General features: G+C 34.6%; 3 protein-coding genes across 5 annotated transcripts; 1 reads left to right on the forward strand and 2 right to left on the reverse strand.

The window, feature by feature from the left end:
* The first annotated feature begins 4,670 nt into the window (after positions 1-4,670).
* LOC130993472 (60S ribosomal protein L36-2-like) lies at positions 4,671-6,276 on the forward strand. Its single transcript, XM_057918366.1, has 4 exons — positions 4,671-4,865; positions 5,179-5,283; positions 5,732-5,931; positions 6,066-6,276. The coding sequence occupies exons 2-4, from the start codon at positions 5,182-5,184 to the stop codon at positions 6,094-6,096; spliced, it is 333 nt and encodes a 110-aa protein (XP_057774349.1). The 5' UTR covers positions 4,671-4,865; positions 5,179-5,181; the 3' UTR covers positions 6,097-6,276.
* A 4,435-nt stretch (positions 6,277-10,711) lies between these two features.
* On the reverse strand, positions 10,712-12,230 carry LOC130993474 (mitochondrial dicarboxylate/tricarboxylate transporter DTC-like). The gene is made up of 5 exons (XM_057918370.1): positions 11,935-12,230; positions 11,796-11,857; positions 11,383-11,723; positions 11,116-11,309; positions 10,712-11,038 (listed from the first exon to the last, which is right to left on the reverse strand). The coding sequence occupies exons 1-5, from the start codon at positions 12,106-12,108 to the stop codon at positions 10,988-10,990; spliced, it is 822 nt and encodes a 273-aa protein (XP_057774353.1). The 5' UTR covers positions 12,109-12,230; the 3' UTR covers positions 10,712-10,987.
* A 492-nt stretch (positions 12,231-12,722) lies between these two features.
* On the reverse strand, positions 12,723-18,376 carry LOC130993473 (uncharacterized). 3 transcript variants are annotated; one of them, XM_057918369.1, is made up of 11 exons: positions 17,722-18,290; positions 17,180-17,266; positions 16,748-16,888; positions 15,864-15,952; positions 15,686-15,774; positions 15,498-15,601; positions 15,304-15,403; positions 14,814-14,889; positions 14,599-14,713; positions 13,988-14,519; positions 12,723-13,471 (listed from the first exon to the last, which is right to left on the reverse strand). In XM_057918369.1, exons 1-11 carry the CDS (start codon positions 18,023-18,025, stop codon positions 13,000-13,002), a joined length of 2,109 nt encoding a protein of 702 aa, XP_057774352.1. In that variant the 5' UTR covers positions 18,026-18,290; the 3' UTR covers positions 12,723-12,999. The 3 variants fall into 3 exon arrangements, with proteins under 3 accessions (XP_057774352.1, XP_057774350.1, XP_057774351.1); XM_057918367.1 differs by having other exon boundaries at positions 15,864-16,888; positions 17,722-18,376; XM_057918368.1 differs by having other exon boundaries at positions 14,599-14,704; positions 15,864-16,888.
* Positions 18,377-18,577: the final 201 nt, after the last annotated feature.

Raw genomic sequence — 18,577 nt, forward strand, 5'->3', positions numbered from 1 at the left:
CGATCCAATATTTTTTTACACTTAATCATCAAGGTTTGAGTTTTGTAAGGAATTAATAATACTTTTATCCTTGTTATTTATCTTTGGCGTAAACTACTTAATTATCAATCTTGATCACCCTTATTACCCATCAAAGTATAACTCTATTTATCAATCTTGATCACCCTTATTACCCATCAAAGTATAACTCCGACATCGTCTAACAAAAAGAATCATCATAACCTCAATAAAATGGCAATAACTATTGATCTTTTTGTATCGTTAACCAAAGATATTTTTGAAGATTAGAAGGTTACAAATGATATACTCACTTTGTCCCATTTTTATAATCCATTTTTCGTTTTCATACATACATACATACATACATACATATATTATATATATATATATACATATATATATATATATTAAGAAAATATTAATAATATTATTTGGAAATTATAAATTATACTATGTAATTGTTTAAGTTTGTCCGTATTTATTGTTACATATTTTAGATTTTTTAAATCTAAAATTTAAGTTTAAACTTTTGCAAATAATTAATTATTGGTCAAATTTACTTTTCAATTTAATTGTTTAATTGTGCTTTTGTCCTATTTACACACTTACTATGAGGCTAACTTTAACTCTTAATTCTTGACATCGCTTTCATTCATTAGATTCATGCATCGAGCTGAAACAAATCAATTTTTAATATATGCAACAAAATCAAAATAAATTTGATTATATTTTCAAAATTTGCAACAATAAAAAATTTCATTCATAATTCATAATTCATAATTCAAAACTTGTTGGACCATATTTTCACTTGATTTGAATTCAATATATGTAAAGGTATGCGGATAACGAACTGGAAACAAATTTTATGAAATATGTATTTATGAACCATTTATCCGCCATGTTTTTCCATTTTTATTGATTTAATGTACGTTGCATTAAGAAGGCTAATGTATATCTCACTTAGTTCCATGCTTGACTATATGAATTGAATGATTAAAATTTAAATTCTGATTTTTTACAAACTTTAAATAAGGTTATTTTAATAAAAAAATGCAAATAAAATTTAGAAAGTGAACTCATTCTAAAAAGGAATACGGGACTATGAAGTTGCGATAAAGAGAGTATATATTTTATATATCGAACTACATTAATCTCTGAGTAGCTATAATTTCATATCAAATAATACATGTGTTTTTAGGCTTTTAGCATATGATAAATACATTAACAATTGATTCCGATTCCAAGATATATACAATATTTAAACAAGCGATGTAGAATCAATGTCATATGACTCATATGCAACAAGAAATGGAAAATATTATAAATTAATTTTATAAGAAAAATTGGATGGTCTGATTATTCCAATAACATATCTTTAACTATCTATATCTTTCTCTACTTGGAAGCAGCGTGTTTCATTAGTCTAAGAACGCTTTGTGCAGAAATAAGAGAGCATGTTAAAGAAAATAAAATGAAAAGAGAAACATACAAATTGAATTCAGAGTTAGAATTTTTTTGTAGAAACCTCAATTAAATTCATTGTAACGTAAACCAAGGTTGGAAGTGCTCTGCTTCCGACATGCACATCTCCTTCAGTCCTTCTACCTCTAAATGCTCGTACCTTAATTTCTTATTTTACTTTTCGGGACTCCAAAAAAAAAAAGTACTATGTGCTCTTCCTCCTCAACAACATGAAGAAGCTGCTTCGCAATGCAACCACTCCTCAATGCTAAGATTCTTGACGTCGACTTGAGCGGCTTTGATCATGTCATTTGCTTCAACATGTTCCTGCTTGTTAAGACGGTGGAGAGTAAGAATTGAGCAATTGACAAATGAACTACAAATTTGTTGCATATTGGAATCAAGCAATTCCACAATTATATCGGTTGGTTTGTGCGTAATTGATGCTCATTAATTGGCTAATCAATAATTCTATTCATAAATAAAATTAACATTGATTTGTGAGTAATTGGTGCAAAGAAACAGTCCCGCTGATTGTATGGATATTCGAGGAGATGATATAACTCAGATATGGAAATCTTAATTGATCATTAAGAGATAATAGGCGTGAGATTATAGGAGTGATATAGAGATTGCCTTAAATAAATAAATAGATAACTAATCGTGAGATTATTAAGAGATTAGGAGATAATAGAAGTGAATTAGAAGATTTCAAAGAGCACAAAATGGAGACTTTTGAGAGCGCCACGTAGGATAGAAAATTGCTGTGAGCTCTCAAAAATGTATTCCATTATATAATTGATAGATTCAAATAAGACAGTGACTAGATTATAACGCAAATGTTATTGTCAAACTCCTCATATTTCAAGGAAATACTGGTACTTGAGCAGCATTATTTTTAGTTCCCTTATCAGAATTAATTTGTAATTTTTTGTGCTGAAATATATGTTTTTTTGGAGAAAATCTATATTCTTTAATCTTAGAAAACCTATTCTATCATTAAATCATTTTGTTGGAAACTAGATTTATAAATTTGACCTGGCTCAATCTCATACAAGTGTTCCTCTTTTTGAAATATCATTGAAACATTATATTTATATGTTGGATTATTTTATTAAGCACAACATAAAGATATCTTTAATTATTTTATAAAAATATCACATCTCCTTAATAATAAATAAACATTTACTTTTTCTCTTTGATTTACTACTGTATATAAATTTAGTGGCCTTTGCACATCAACTTTGAAATATATATTAAAATTATCCAATTATTGTATATCTTTTATTTTGCATACTCGCTTATTTTTTGGTCAAATTTTGTGCTGAAATACTATATGAAATTCTACGTACCATATTTGTCGATTACTAATACAATATTAATTTGAGCATATTAAAACAATGTCTTTTGCGTTTAAAATTAGCATCTTACTAAATAAATTAAGAATCAAAGTATTAAATTGTGAGAAAGTGAGATGAATGAAGCTGATGAGAGAAAATGACAAGAAGTAATCCAAGAAATCAAAGTAATAGATAGAAACTCTTTTTGCTGCAACAAATTTGATTAGATATAATCATATAAGGATTAGGAGAAAACGAAAATAAGAACGAAAATAATTTTAGGGTTTTTTAATTGTCTAACAGCTTGAAATGACGTTGTTTCCATCCAACTGACGTTGTATCTATTTTACCACACGATCATATTTATGTCAAGCTGGGATTATATGAAAAATAGAATTTCAAAAATAATTTTTTTTTATGATCGTGAATAGGTTTTTAATTAATACTATATAATAATAATAATGTGTGATGTCAATTGCCATTATAAGTAATTTAAATAATTTGTAAATAATTATAAATATACGTTTATATACCCTGTTCAAAATTATAATCAATAAAATTCTATAAACTTTGAAATTATATCTATTTAGCATAAAAATGATTTTAGAAATGTATTTAAATAAGTATGTTTGAAGAAGAAAGCTAAAGCAAAATGATATACTTCATTTTTATTGGGATTTGTTTTTGGCATCAAATCATTATTCAATTCTTTTATTAGTATTCTAAAAAATTCTAATAATATAATTTATTTTCCTACTGATCAATTGAAACTTTTTTAATAAGATGACATAGGTGATGAACTAACTTAGAAAAAATAATTTTATGCATGATTAGCTCATGTTTTAAAAATATGTATTGTGATGTGAATACTTTATTATTATTATTATTATTATTATTATTATTATTATTATTATTATTATTATTATTATTATTATTATTATTATTATTATTATTATTTCTTCGTTTCTTTTAATTTGAATGATGTGTTTATTCTATAATTTTAGGGAAGAAAACAAAGTTTTCCATCAAATAGGTGGAAAATTAAAAATGATACTTTTGAAAATTATAAAATAAAATTAAGGATATTTACTGAGTAATTGATGTAGACTATTTTATTTTATAAGAAAAAATAATTTACATTTACTTATATTCTAACTATATTTAATATTTTTTATTTATTTATTTGATACATCATTTAATTTTTTTTTGATAAGTTAACATGATTAAATAAAGAAATTTAAAGGCCGCACCACAGGGGGCTCGAACCCAAGACCTTCGCTTTTATATATTAACCCCTACTGGCTTAGTCGATACATACACTACATCATTTAATTTTGATGCAAAGATATGTTCGCCGTGCATCGCACGAGCGAGTGTACTAGTGTTATTGTAAAACGCCTCATATTTCAAGGAAATAATAAATTTGTGTTTTATATTGACTTTTTAGAAACTGGTACTTGAGCGGCATTATTATTAGTTCCCTTATCAGAATTAATTTGTAATTTTTTGTGCTGAAATATATATTTTTTTAGAGAAAATCTATATTCTTTAATCTTAGAAAACCTATTCTATCATTAAATCATTTTGTTGGAAACTAGATTTATAAATTTGACCTGGCTCAATCTCATACAAGTGTTCCTCTTTTTGAAATATTTATAAAAACAATATTCTCACATACTTAAATAAATAATTATAAATTATCTATAAAAATAAATGTTTTTAGTTCTATAATTTTTTTTGTTGGAAACTAGATTTACAAGCTGACTAAAAATATCAAATAAAACATTTTTGTATTTTAATTCATTTTCGGAATTGTATGTTACCACTCAAAGTCCAAACTGGCCTTTTTCTCTAAAAAAAAGAAGAAGAAAACAAACGAAATAGCCTTAACAGAAACTTCTGGGCCCAATTGAAGTCTAAATGAGCCCAATATGTGGCCCTAATCGCACAGCAGCTTGAAATTCAATGTTCCTTATAAAGGAACCATACTCTGCTAAACCCTAGTTTCGTTCTTCAACCCTCCGCCTCGAATCCAAGCGGCGTCGCAAGGCAGATCGGGAAAAGGTAAGTTCACCATTATACTCTAAGCTGGTATTATGCGTGTGCGCTTGATTAATTTACCCATATTGTTGTTCATATACTGCAAGTTTTTGAATGTGGAATAGCAACCTGCAACTTTGTTACTCGATTCTTTCTATCTTTTATCTATTTGGTGCATTACGTGAACGATTGTTGATTTTTATTGAACTTGTTGCTTTAGAAATTGCGCTTCGCGACTTAGTCATGAAGGGGGATTCTGAACTTTGCACAAACCTTTCATTTGATTTTTGAGGATATTCTTTAAAGAATTGAAGTTGCTTTTTTTTGTGGGATTTAGGTAATGGCTCCGAAGCAGCAAAACAGCGGGATATTTGTCGGGTTGAAAAAGGGGCATGTCGTTACCCCGAAGGAGTTAGCACCACGCCCATCAGAGAGGAAGGGTGTAAGTATTATGAAAAAAAAAATTAGATAATTTTGATGGACTTCACTATTTGATTTCAACGAACAGTTTGAATCTCCATCTTCGATCTGCTACCAGTCTGTATCAATAGAATGAGATCAGTTGCTTTCAGTCTTCATCACAGCTTTTTTGGCCACTTTAGTATTCGGTTCTTAATTTCCTCCTTTTAGTATTCAGCACCCAAATGGAAATGATCTATGAGCTGAATTATATGTTTCCCACTTCAAATAGTTAATGTTTTTATGGTAGAGAAGGAATGACTATGAGGGTTTGTTAGTTAATGGACCAAGATTTCATCTTTGTGGCTTGTGACGAAAAGTATTAGGTTTTAACACGATGTTGTACTATGTCTCATTCAAACGTACGCTAGTATTTGTTTTGTTCATGTTCATGTTGTACAATTCTTATGTTATATGTTAATGTTATCCAGAAAACAAGCAAGAGAGTGCATTTTGTAAGGAGTCTCATCAGAGAAGTAGCCGGCTTTGCACCTTATGAGAAGAGGATCACCGAGCTTCTCAAAGTAGGAAAGGACAAGAGGGCTCTCAAGGTAGCTAAGAGAAAATTGGGCACCCACAAGAGGGCCAAGAAGAAGAGAGAGGAGATGTCCGGTGCTCTTCGCAAGATGAGGTGAACAAATCCTTGTGCTTTCCAATATCATTAAAACAAGATTTTATTTCAATGCTCTCCCAGATTAATATACTGAATTTTAGATATTGGTGCTTCTTTCTTCATATCACTTATTAGATTTGGGTTTTATGCAGGGCTGCTGGAGGTGGTGAGAAGAAGAAGTGAGATATGTTTCTATTTGCCTTTTGTTTTTAGAGTGAAATGTTTGGAACATGCTTCAATGTACTTTGTTCGGCTTTTATAAATGATCACAAACATCTATATTTTTGTTTTAGCTCCGACTTATGTTCCATTCTTTGTCTGATGACCTCTTATATTTAATGAACATGAGCTATTTTCCCATCACCACTAAGTATCATTCATTGCCATGTTAAATTTTGTGAATTCTAAATGTGTTGGAGAACCTTGTACTGGTATATTCAACATGAGATTATCGATCCAGCAATAATTGTTAGTTTTTCTTTAAATTGAGGGTAAGATTCTTTTAGATTGATGTCTTCTCAACCAAAAATAATTAAATGCTTGTATGAAAATAATATTATGTGTCGGTTAGGTGATCTTGAACTAGTTTAATTTGAATTGTGTATAATATAGCATAAAGTCTTGGATGTATATGCCTAAAGTGACAAGCAAACAACGATGGCATTCACTGTTTCGGCCCCTTGTTAGTAGATGTTCTTTAATGTATCAAATATTACTAAAATGAGGCCTTCTTGTCCGTGTGTTTTTTCCATGAAGCATTTCTCCTGTTGCACCAATAATCTGTTCCTGTAAACCTTTTCTCCAATAAACATTTGAACTCTTGGCCTCCATTTGAATGGTCACATGGCAAATTTACAAGTTCCACCGCAGTTCCAGATAGCTCAAGGTGTAGTCCCTCTAGAAGTCCAATGAGAGCCTCTGGTTACAAATACTGTTTGTACGACCGGAGAGCTTTATACTGATTTTCCATTTCTTGGATCTGGCCATAACTCAATGGGAGGAGATATGCAGCCTAGTCGAGGGAGCCCTAGTCCTCGAATTCCACTTCATCCTAGGGCTGGAGGGGGACATTCTGCTGGCCTGATGATGCAAAACAGCAATGCCACTTCCTCCCATATCAGTTTCCAATTCTTCACTCTGTGCCGCGTAGTCCTGGAAGAGCAGAGAATCTGGTCGAGGCACATTCGGACATGTCTATGCTGGGTTTAACAGGTGTGATAACCTGATCGCACATCCTATTTTCTTGTGGAAGCTCTTCTTTTCTGAAGATAATAAATCTCTGAAGCTTGCTGAATCAAACGGGTTCATTTTTACTCTTCATTTCCTGAGTAATGGTTTTGATAGTGAAACTGGCGAAATGTGTGCAATGAAGGAGGTTACATTCTTTTCTGATGATGCCAAATCGAAGCAATTGGGACAAGTGAGTCTTTTGGCCTTTGGATTTATTGAGAGGCAAGTTGAAGATTCTTACATAATCTTTTATGTTGCCTACAGGAGATCATGCATCCTAATATTGTGCAGTATTATGGATCTGAAACGCTCAGTTTTACTCTAGAAAAATATGGACTCTGGTTTTCCAAATGCCTTGCTTTTCAATTGGCTTAGACACCTGCTAGTTAAAGAAACATTTCACATGTTATTAAGCAAATCGGTGGCAACGCCATTACTAAGCAGTCTTTTATAGAAACCACTGTCTCGTGACATGTAATTTTATCTTCAATGGTCATTTTCCTTAATCTTGGGTTGATTCTGAATTGATCTACCTTTATCAGGTAGGTCATAAATTATCTGGAATATGTATCTGGTGGTTCCATCCATAAGATTCTACACGACTATGAGAATCAGCCATCCGCAATTACACCCACCAAATTTTGTCGGGACTTGCATATTTACATGCTAAAAACACTGTGCACAGGTAAACTGGAGTTTTTTTTTTTTTTGCCAATGTTCTGTCAGAATTTTCATGCAAATATATATCGCTAAACATCATCATGCACTCAATGCTTCACTTATATGCAGGGATATTAAAGGAGCCAATATACTTGTGGACCCAAATTGATCTTGAAAGGTCGTTAAATTCAAAACTAACTCTATTAGGATTTTTGAAAAAGTGAAAGCGAGTAAAAGGGGGAGGGATGGGATGCTTCGAAGAATAAGTAGGCCTTTAAAGAATCTAAATCCCCAACGCTATGCATTGATAGCTACTATTTCTTTGGTATTGATCTACTTATGACAGAAAATTATATATTTAAGTTATGTGAATGTAGCTACTTATCTCGACATTTTTATCAGCCAAGTTGAATATGTTTCAAGCAAATAACTAACTCGAGCTTAGAGGGTGTTTGGCTGAGCTTATAAGCTTTTAATACAACTTATAAGCTCTTTCAAAGTGTTTGGCAAAATAAGCTAACAATTTATAAGCTCCCCAAAAAATAAGTTCCTCTACCCCAATTTATTTTTTTTATAATCTCATATGCAACAATCTTTTTACAAATATTTTTCAACTATAATTTATTATTTTCATCATATATCATTCAAGTTCATTTTTCTTCGACTTTCTCTCTCTAACAAATTTTTTTTCTCTCTAGCTTATAAGCTCAATTATCCAAACACTTTGACAACTTATAAAATCTTAAAAATTACATCTTATAAGCTCTTGAAACATCTTATAAGCTCCAAGAGCTTATAAACTCTTTAAAAAAACACCCTCTTAATATCATTTGTCAAATACACCTAACGATAAACTACCATGGCCACAGTACAAAGAGTTCCACCAAGGTGAATGTTTAAGAATCATGTATAAAATAAGTTTATAGTTTAAATTAAGTGGCATTTTTGGACTATATCATTATCAATAGCACAAACAAAAAAGAAAATGGATCAATATTAATGAAACGGAGGCAGTATTAGATTGTATTGAAGTTGGACCATTTTAAAGAGGCACTAAGGAACAAGTATACATGAGCTGATAACAATTAACAATTGAAATTGTCACTTATCCAAACACAAAAAATCTCGCACATGCAGAAAGTAAGTACATATGCAAATATAGTACTCCCTCCGTCCCAATTCAATTGACTCGTTTTCCTTTTTGGGACGTCCCATTCCAATAGGCCCAGTTTAAAATTAGAAATAATTAGGGACTTCTTAATTCTTATTTTATTTATATTTTTTAAAAATAAAATTCTTTTTAAAAATAAAAGTGGATAATTTTTCTTAAAATAAAATCCTTACGAAAAATAATTATTTTTACTAAAATGAGATAAGGGAAGCAAAGGTAATTAACAAAAATTAGGGATGTACTTAAAAGGTTAAAATTGTGTGGACCACACCATTTATCTATCTAAAAGTGAGTTTCTTAATCTCCGTGTCAAAAAGAACTGAACCTATTGGGCTGGGACGGAGGGAGTATCACAGATTGTACTAAGGGGGGTGTATTCGTTGTGGAGTTTAATAGATTTCTATGGATTTTAAAAGTCTGGGTGTATTCGTTCCAGACTTTTAAAAGTCTGCAGAAATCTGGGTGTATTCGTTCAAGACTTTTAAAAGTCCATATAAATCTGGGTGTATTCGTTTCAGACTTTTTAAAATCCATACAAATCTAGATGTATTCGTTATTCCATTGACTTCAAATCCGGAATTACTTTCATGGATTTCATCTAAAAAATACACACGACGAAATCCGGTCAAGAACCACGAGAATTGAAATCCATGGAGTTTTGAGCGAGCGCTGAGTTCCAGCGGCCGCGGCCAAGAAGCCAGCGAGCGCCGGAACTCAGCACCCGTTGAGAATGTCCAACGCTCGCTGGGTTTGAGCATGCGCTTGGTAAATACCCCTCTTCGATTATTTGGGTTGGGATACGAGAAATCAATTATACGTGCTTGTTGAACTCACCAGTGGCGGAGATAAGCACGACAAGGCAAGATGTCATCCATTCAAATCTTGGTGATGCCATACCTCCCATACCGTTGAAACAAGATATCCTCGCTCCCTGCCACCAAATGTCTAGAAAAATTAGTAATGTGTATAGTTGTTGCATTGAATTCATAAAGAAAAGGATGAAAGCCAAAATTCGCTGGAACCCAGCGTTCATAAAGAAAAGGATGAAAGCCAAAATTCGCTGGAACCCAGCGCTCGCTGGGTTCCCAGCGCTCGCTGGATTCCCAGCGGTGCTGGGACTCAACGGGCGTTGGCATCATGGATTTCAATTCTAGAATTATCCCCCAAATTCTTCGAAAATCAGTGAAAATCGGGGTGAAATCCAACCACGAATTCTTTGAAAGTCGTCTGGAATCTATGTGAATTCCATGGAATTTAAAATCCATGGACTTTTTAAAGTCTGTGGAAATCCACAACGAATACACCCCCCTAAGTATGCAAATATAATATCTCGATCTTACTCGGTCTTTATATTTTCCCAAAACCTCGCCAATTATGGACAATTGAGAACAAGACAACAACTTACCCCCCAAACATGAATACAACACATTCACCACCTAAATCCTTAAAAAAACTTCCATCAACATCCTAGTGAAAATAACAAAGAATAGGATTGCACAATCCCAACTAATCGCTCAATAATGTAATGAAAGCAATCGAACATGATCACACACACGCACTTGTATGATCTGAAAACTCGCAAAATATATTCTGAAAATCAAGAGAATATTAATGAAAAGCGGCAGCAGAAAACATTCTCCTCTTTGCTCTTGTATAGACTCAAACAAGGAGATCAGAGGCAGCTTGTAATTGCGATCCAATAATACTTCATTAAATTAGAAGATTCCAAGTCGCCCATATACATAATAATCGCATAGAAATAACCTTCAAACTAGCTGCTAAAAATCCGCACTTTGATATACTTCTCGTTGTTCCAGACATCTGCTAATACTTGTGGAATGTCTACCTAATGACAATATAATTGAGTATATCCTATACTCTAACAACAACAGCCATAATATTTTTGAGCACACAGCTAATAAAGAAATCTAACAGCAAATCAAGTTGCGAGTGTTTTGTGGGTTCCTACATTGAGTCTCAAATATGAAGACAATATTTTTGCAGTATTTTGTCCTATTTGATCCACTCCACTCTGCGCACACCTTCAAAGATGGCATACTGTACCTGAAGAAGAAGAAGTAATTAAGAAGCATGATTGAAGTAATAATGCAATGGATGCGAGTTTTGGAAGCTAAACTTGCCACACAGAAACGAGCAGAATATTGGAATCTTGAGAGTAAACGAGTGTAGAAGTTGAAGTTGCCGAAAGGATTGAGAATTGCGCAGATAGTAGCAGGAATATATCTCATCTGCAAACGAGTGTCTATGATAGCATCCATATATATAACTGGATGAGAGCAAGCAGCAGCAAAGAATCCAGATATGATACTCGCACCTGAAATTTACCATCAGTTTTTTGTTACGTGTTTAAAAAGGAGTAGTAATACAAAGTTAATGAGAAAATTTACTTGTTTGAGCAGCCCAATATGGGAGAGCCTGAGTGTGAGTGAGATAATGCAGAGTTCGATCATAAGATGCTAGCATCCCTGTGTATAAAGCTATGTCACTATTCATACTTCCCCTTGAAGATTTGTACATACTTAAGACACTTTGATTTTTAGCAATGTGAGTGAGGCTGCTGAACCAATTTGTGTAACTCAAACTCTGTATCCCAACTCGGCGATATGCTAAATCAAAAGGTTTCCAAGCGAAGACTGTAGCACAGGCAGCCATGAATCCACAGCAACCCTCTTGGTACACACTCAGTGGCCTTCCCTCGTTACTGTTTCTAAGCCTCTTCCTCAAAATCCTGCTTCAAATCAACCATCAAACTCTTGCATTTTCACTCTTCATATATACAAAATAGAGAGAGATGACTTACTCAAATATTCCGAGTGATGCCGTTGGGCGGATACATCCATTAAGTATATTTAATTTCAAATTCTGCTCACAAAAAAAGGGGCATTCAAGCTTAGATGTAGAAGAGAGCTGGCAATGAAATGAAGGAGAAGATAGGAGACCTGTTTATTTGTATTGTTGAACTTCATTTTTGAACCTGGGTTGCGCAATCGAGCAAGGTCATCCAGCATCAACCGATTGTAGTGATGGAACAAACCATGAAACTGCCCTGTGAGGAATCCTTTCAGCAATGGATTCACTACGTCTCCATGGGAGTTCCTGCTACTGCTTCCCATGCCTTCACTCTCTCTCTATCTTTTGGAAGTGTGTGATGTATAATGTGGGTGTTTTGGAGTAAAATCATGTAGTTTTTGGGGTGGCAAGTGTAAAGCTTTGAAGCTGCTTGTTTTAGGAAATGAATTCCATGTGATGTGCCTGCCACCCATTACTCCAACGGTAAAAACCAAAGGGTAATTGACTTGAATTTGAATACAACACATTTGGCTTTCGTATGAGAACCATTCAACTATTGCTACTTGTGGAAATGTGTGGGTTGGCATCTCACTCTGCTCATTCATTTGCCATTTATCCAACTGTGAAAAGCTGTTCCCATTTTATTTTTCGTTTCTTGAGGCAAGCTACTTACTTTACCAAACCCTACTAGTTAACTTACTACCTCGTTGATGTACATTTGTGTAAATAAATAGTCGAATTCGATAGTAATACATGGACACCAACATTTTCCTGTGAAATCTCATGTTTTTTGTTCTCATCAATAAAACAATTGTATGGTATGTCGCATGCCTAAAAAGTGTTAATGATAGTAAAACATAAATACTATAAAACCTAACAAGTAATACCATACTTGAAAGACCAGTGTGGACCAACTTCGAGAGAAAGTGTTCAAATCAGATATGAAGGTGGTCGAGTTTATTAAATAGAAATGTTCCAACCAAAACTGGCATATGATCACGTACACCATCATATACAACAATTTCTTGCATTTTCTACAATTCCCTTCATCAATATCACTAGGTGATAAACATTATTCCCCTTAGCGTTTACTTCGTTAAAAATCCACTTTGTAAGTGGGAAAGAAGCACCAAATCACAGAAGCAGTGATCTCAAGGCAGGCGATATATACGCCCAGAATGAGAGGTTAAAAGTTCAGAAAGGGACAGCGAAAATCATGCCTTGAACTTCTGCGACAATCTCTCGACTCCCTCTTTCCAATCCCCAGCAACGCGCTTCGCACCTTCCTTAACAGCTGAAGTAAATCCGGTGGAGTTATGCTGCACGCCTTGTAAAGAACTGTCCCACTTTGATTTTGCAGCATCTTTTAGCTCTCCTGCCTTTTTCTTCAAATTGGATATGAATAGAACAATCATCTCAATGATTTTTGTAATTGTATCTTTGCTTTTCCCTCTAACTTCATCAGCCATTTTCTTGAGTTTTTCCACGAGGTTCTCGGACCTCTCAATGGATTCTTCGACAGGGATCTGCTTTCCAGCAGCAATCCATGTATCTCCAGCTTCAGCTTCCTCACGTAGGTCATCGTCGACCACAACTTTTATGCCTTGTCGCTCCCAGCGGTCTCTAGCCTCATCCAGGGCCTTTGCTTGCACCCTTGCCCTTTTCGCCTCATCTTCAGCCCAGGCCCTGCACAAAATACATGAAGATAAACTGGGAACTCATTTTATATGTATAAATTCTTCTTCCAACTCATTTCATAGAACAGTGAAAGGAGCTTTTTCATAGGAATCTGGATAGAATAATAGGATGAACATTGCAGAAGACAAATAACAAAACTTCCATCCAGTAGACATAAGTAGCTTCCGTCATTGCACCGAAAAATAAATTATTTCGCCAAGTCTGTGAAACATAATCCTTCAAGTACTGGAAGTCTAGTATGAGCTAAACGCCTGTTATAAAATGGACAGAAACAGAACTAGGCTAACATGAAAAGGAGTGGTGAAGCACACTAGCATAGCAAAGAGTAAGACTATCGTCACCCAGCATATACTTCCTAGGTAGAACCATCAAAAGAATTATGATGAATAAAAAATAAGAAAAAAGAAAACATAGTTCTATTTTAGGATCTTTCCCCAAAAATTCATAATTGTATGAAGAAAGTTAAGCTTCAGTCAAAAGGAAAAGATGAAATCAACTTCTCACCGTGCCATGGATAAGGCTTTGCGCTCAACTTCCAGCTCATATTGTAACCGTGTTAGTACCTGACCCTCAGTTTCTGCATCTCTCCGGAGTTTATTCAGCCTTTCTTTCTCATATGAAATCTCCAATTTATCGCTCATAAGGGCCTGCAACTGTTCCTCCACTTCTCGCCTAATTCTAGAGAGAATTTCCATTTCTGAATCAACAGCAGCACGTTCCTTTATTAATGAAAGACTTTCCTCCTCCCTTGTGGCACTCAATTTCTCCACTTCTCTTCTTGCTTCCTCAGCCAATTTCTCAATAGCATTGATCTTTTCCCTTTCCAGGGAAAGCTCCTTCTCAAAACTCGCATTTAGATCCTTCTCAACTTGAGCAACTAGAGCACTGTGCGCAGAAACAGCATTCTCTGCCATAGTTTCAGCTTCAATCCGTGCAAGTTCCTCGCTAACAATAGCAGAAGCATCCCCAGTTGAAAGGGCAATTGCGGCCTGTGCTTTTGTCACAGGTTTTTCTGGCTGGAAAAGTCTTGTATATCCTGTCATATAATGCGAATTATAAAGAGAGAGAGAAGCACATGCATGAGAAACAGAATTTGCTCACATAAGGAAACTCACCAAATGCAAGAGTTATAATACCCTGATCTCCAGCTGTTATGTCAGCTACCACTGCAGGCCATGCATCAGGGTTGATCTTCTCAATATCTATGAATCCAGTTAACTGCTGCAAGATCTTAATCCCAAATATTATGAAAGAAAGCAAAGTTAGTAGCAAGCTCATCAATGACTCCTGTAGATCAAGAATAAGTTATATTCTATCATTATGTGATAACCTTTTTGTCAACTGCTGGTAGCTGCCTTTTTTCAAGGGCCATCTTCCAACTCACAAGATCTTGACGAGATAAGGAGCTGTTAAAACATAACAGAAATTGAAGATTAGGAAAGGATAATTTTTTTTTAACAAGATCAACTAATTAACCAAATGGTCTAATATCAACTGCATCAGAAAGCATAACAACTTCACATCAAGGATAACCGGAAAAATTAACGAATGATGATGTGATCAAATCGAAGCCACCCAAACAAAAGAATGCTGAGAGTGAACAAATTCTAAACTTTCTATTACAAAAATTTTAATAAGAGGAAACTACAGAGAAAATAAGTAATAAAATTCACATCCACAAACCTATAATGTCCGAGATAAAGGGAAGCAGTCTTCTTTATCAGTTTGTATCCAATTTTTACATTTTATAAGTAAATTAATTAAAAAGTTGAAGTCATCAAACAGAAGGAATACTCGGGTTCACTTGCATTTATATACACCTTTCAGGAGAGAAATACAAAGGACTGGTGTCTTCATTGCCGTATGATTGCATATCACGTCTTGAAAGCTTGCTGGCAATAAGTCCAGCCTCTGCCAAGCCTGAAAACATGTAAACTAGTTCAGACATACATATTCAAAAACAAATAGTTGCATGACGAGACCTATGGATTGTCACCCAAAAGTTAGATTTCACCTTGAATGGATGGGAAATCAGGGTCTTCAGGTGTAATGTCATCAAAAGCAAGTTCAGAAACATTTTCGATGTACATAGCAGGATAGACTTTGGAAGTTGTGTTCCTACAATAATTCCAAATACTCAAAGATTAACTTGAATACTGTGAGATTCATTCCTAAGATAGGTCTCATTAGAACAACTTAAACCTGGAAAGAGCACTGCTGGCTTGAACTAGCCAACGAGCATACTCCCGTCGTGTACATAAATCTCCAGGTTGAATACCATCTTCAATCACCTAATAGAGAACAAATATTAACATTTGGGAATGTGTGACCAAATTCCATCTTGCGCATAATCCAGTATCTAAAGCAATATTTTACAAACCTTCAAGACTTGCAAAGCAGAAAATGCTTGACTTTGAAGTTGATCAACAACAGCAGGAACCAAAACCTTCCCGGGAGGGGATTGCAGAGCTGCAGAGACAAGAGATGGAGCAGGTATGCCAGCTGTAGTGAAATAATTTCCAGGAACTGTAGAGTCAAAAAGGGGTTGGCTAACATTGTCATTTTGATCATTTTGAAGATCTTGATATCCAGATTGATAGGAGTCTTCTGGTAATAAAGGTGTCCCAATCGATACAGTTCCATCTAATGTTTTCCCTACCGAAGATTCAACACTTTGATTAACAGAAACCTCGTCAATTTTGCTTGAAATGATATCTATTGTTAAGAGCTCCTTGCTTAACGCAACATCCACTGTCGAAAGAACATCTCCAGACTTCAAAATCTCTTCTTGGGTAATGCTTGTTCCAATAATTGCATTGGGCTCTGATTCGGTTGATATATTTGAAATTGAAGACTCAACAGAAGAAGGGTTAAGTGACAAGTTGGACTGTTCATTCAAGCTAGACACCCTGTTCAGATTGTCAGTGAATGAATTTTCTGAATTAGCAACAAATTCAGATGATTCTAATGTATTGGCATCAGCAAGTTTGTCCAATCTTGGTTCAATGGGATTTTCAGAAGCTATAGTATCATTGTTGCTTTGAATGCTTTGCATGGGTGAGGAATCTCCATAAGTATCATGTATAGGATGTTTGTCAGTGGCTTCAGGAGAAACCATATTGTTGCTAATAGCCGATTCTTTGACTCCTATAGGAAAAGAGCCTTCACCTTCCTCAGATGACTGCCTCAAACCAGTATCGTCACTAACTCTACTTTCTATAGCTTCAGTGTTTTCGTTAATCGAAAGAGGATCACCATCTTTACCTGTCATGCTTTCCGCAGTATTGCTGTCCAGCATCTCAACTTCCTTCCCATTTTTATCCCCCTCAACTTGATTCTGTTTGTCATCAAAGAGCAATGACTCTTCTTGTTCTGTTGTCAATGGCTCCATTTGTTCTCCAACTCCTGCACATAAGAGCTCATGCATTCAAATTTAAATTGCCCAACGCATCATCAATAAGAAGGCCAGACCTGAGAGAGACATATTTATCATATAACATAACAAAAGGAGAAGATATTGAGTGTGAAAAAATTATAGTACTGTAGTTACTCGTTGGAAGAGGATTTCTCTTTAGCAATGTCATCCATTTCCTATTTGCCAAAGAAATGTCAATAGTTTGACATTTCTATCTGCTCCATGAAGGCATATGTTTGCTAGATCTTAATAATTGAACTACCAAGGAAGAAATTACCCACTTGAAGTACTCCTTCTACTCATAGAAAATGCAGCAAATGTGATTCCAGCAACCAGAACTATCCCAGCAGCTCCTGCTGCCAGTATCCCTGAAAGTAAACTACTTCACAGTGTTATTAGCCAACAAGAAAAGCCACCAGCATAAGAAATTTATGTTTCCATTAATGCATACACACAGAAACAGCACCTCCATCAGCCTGAATATACATATTCACTGCAATTTTATTTCAGGATACTAACTCCATTCAGGAAAGCTCATTAAATTAATTTCGGATAAAGCTCTCATTACACTGACTGAAGATTTAAATTGTGAATGGGCTTGTCATTGATCATTAATTCTATAAATTGACTAAAGCAATAAAAAATAACTTATACAGCTATAATTTAGTCGATATTAGTCCAGATTTTTCAGCACCCATACCAATCTAAAAATGAATAATAACCTCAAGAGCAACAACTATTCAATCATATACAGAAACAATAATCATTAGCGAGTGTGCGCTAGGACGATCTAGGATTTAGAAGCAAGCGACATCAGTCTTACCTACAACCGATTTCTTCGGCTTAGGATCACCAGAATGTCTTTCAGCGTCACCGTTCGCCCAGCCAGAGAAATCATCAGCCGCAGAATTCAAGTTCGTCCATGATGAATTGCCCGGACTACGTCGCTCCACGCCGTTACCATTGACCGCGCTACTCCGTACAACCACTGACGCGAGTTCCACGCTGCGGCGATCGATCTTCGGCAGGCGAGTCTGCACAAACGCCAACTTAGGTTTCCGGCCAGCGAGTGCGAATTTAAGCTGAAACGACGTCGGACAGAACGCCGTCGTGGTCACAGCGTTCATTTCCGATTTCTTTTGAAATATACGCCTCCGCGAAACGTAGCAACTACTTGGGGATGCAGCTCAGGATTGTTATCATTCGGGTTTGCATTTAGGAGATTTTATGGATAATTTTTTCCGAGTTGCGTTAGGGTTTTGTGAACAACCTATTTGGTTTCCATTTGTGTATTATTATTATCCATCTTATCCGACGAACCGCAAAATACGAGTTTCAAATATCAACGGAACTACCGAACCGGGTAATTCGGTTAACTTAAAATCTCATTGTCCTAACAAAATCGTTTCCTACTTTAAATTTATAAAAATCAATATCTAGGGTTCAGATTTCTTATTTAAATATGGATAATATGTTATGAAATGAGATAAATCACTTGTGTTAATTGATAATCTAATAAAGTCATAGGCTAACAGCAACCAAATTGACCAATATATGTTATGCAATCATCGTACATACTGCAATTAGCATTTGTGTTCGTACAATACATGAAAAACAATTTATATTTTTTTTTATATATAACAATTTGATATAAACTTACTTATCATATAAAAAATTAT

Source organism: Salvia miltiorrhiza, chromosome 7 (genome assembly GCF_028751815.1).
Source record: "Salvia miltiorrhiza cultivar Shanhuang (shh) chromosome 7, IMPLAD_Smil_shh, whole genome shotgun sequence".
Classification (NCBI taxonomy): Eukaryota; Viridiplantae; Streptophyta; class Magnoliopsida; order Lamiales; family Lamiaceae; genus Salvia; species Salvia miltiorrhiza.

Excerpts from the sequence above, each read along its gene's own strand:
- LOC130993473 (XM_057918367.1), bottom strand. The coding sequence starts at position 18,025 with ATGAACGCTGTGACCACGACGGCGTTCTGTCCGACGTCGTTTCAGCTT. Across the intron at positions 16,889-17,179 it reads GAGTAGAAGGAGTACTTCAA|GAGTTGGAGAACAAATGGAG; the intron begins GTGGGTAATTTC and ends TCTTATGTGCAG. Across the intron at positions 14,520-14,598 it reads TATTATAACTCTTGCATTTG|GATATACAAGACTTTTCCAG; the intron begins GTGAGTTTCCTT and ends ATTATATGACAG.
- LOC130993474 (XM_057918370.1), bottom strand. The coding sequence starts at position 12,108 with ATGGGAAGCAGTAGCAGGAACTCCCATGGAGACGTAGTGAATCCATTG. Across the intron at positions 11,724-11,795 it reads GCATCACTCGGAATATTTGA|GATTTTGAGGAAGAGGCTTA; the intron begins GTAAGTCATCTC and ends GATTTGAAGCAG. Across the intron at positions 11,310-11,382 it reads ATATTGGGCTGCTCAAACAA|GTGCGAGTATCATATCTGGA; the intron begins GTAAATTTTCTC and ends GGTAAATTTCAG.
- LOC130993472 (XM_057918366.1), top strand. The coding sequence starts at position 5,182 with ATGGCTCCGAAGCAGCAAAACAGCGGGATATTTGTCGGGTTGAAAAAG. Across the intron at positions 5,284-5,731 it reads GCCCATCAGAGAGGAAGGGT|AAAACAAGCAAGAGAGTGCA; the intron begins GTAAGTATTATG and ends AATGTTATCCAG. Across the intron at positions 5,932-6,065 it reads GGTGCTCTTCGCAAGATGAG|GGCTGCTGGAGGTGGTGAGA; the intron begins GTGAACAAATCC and ends GGTTTTATGCAG.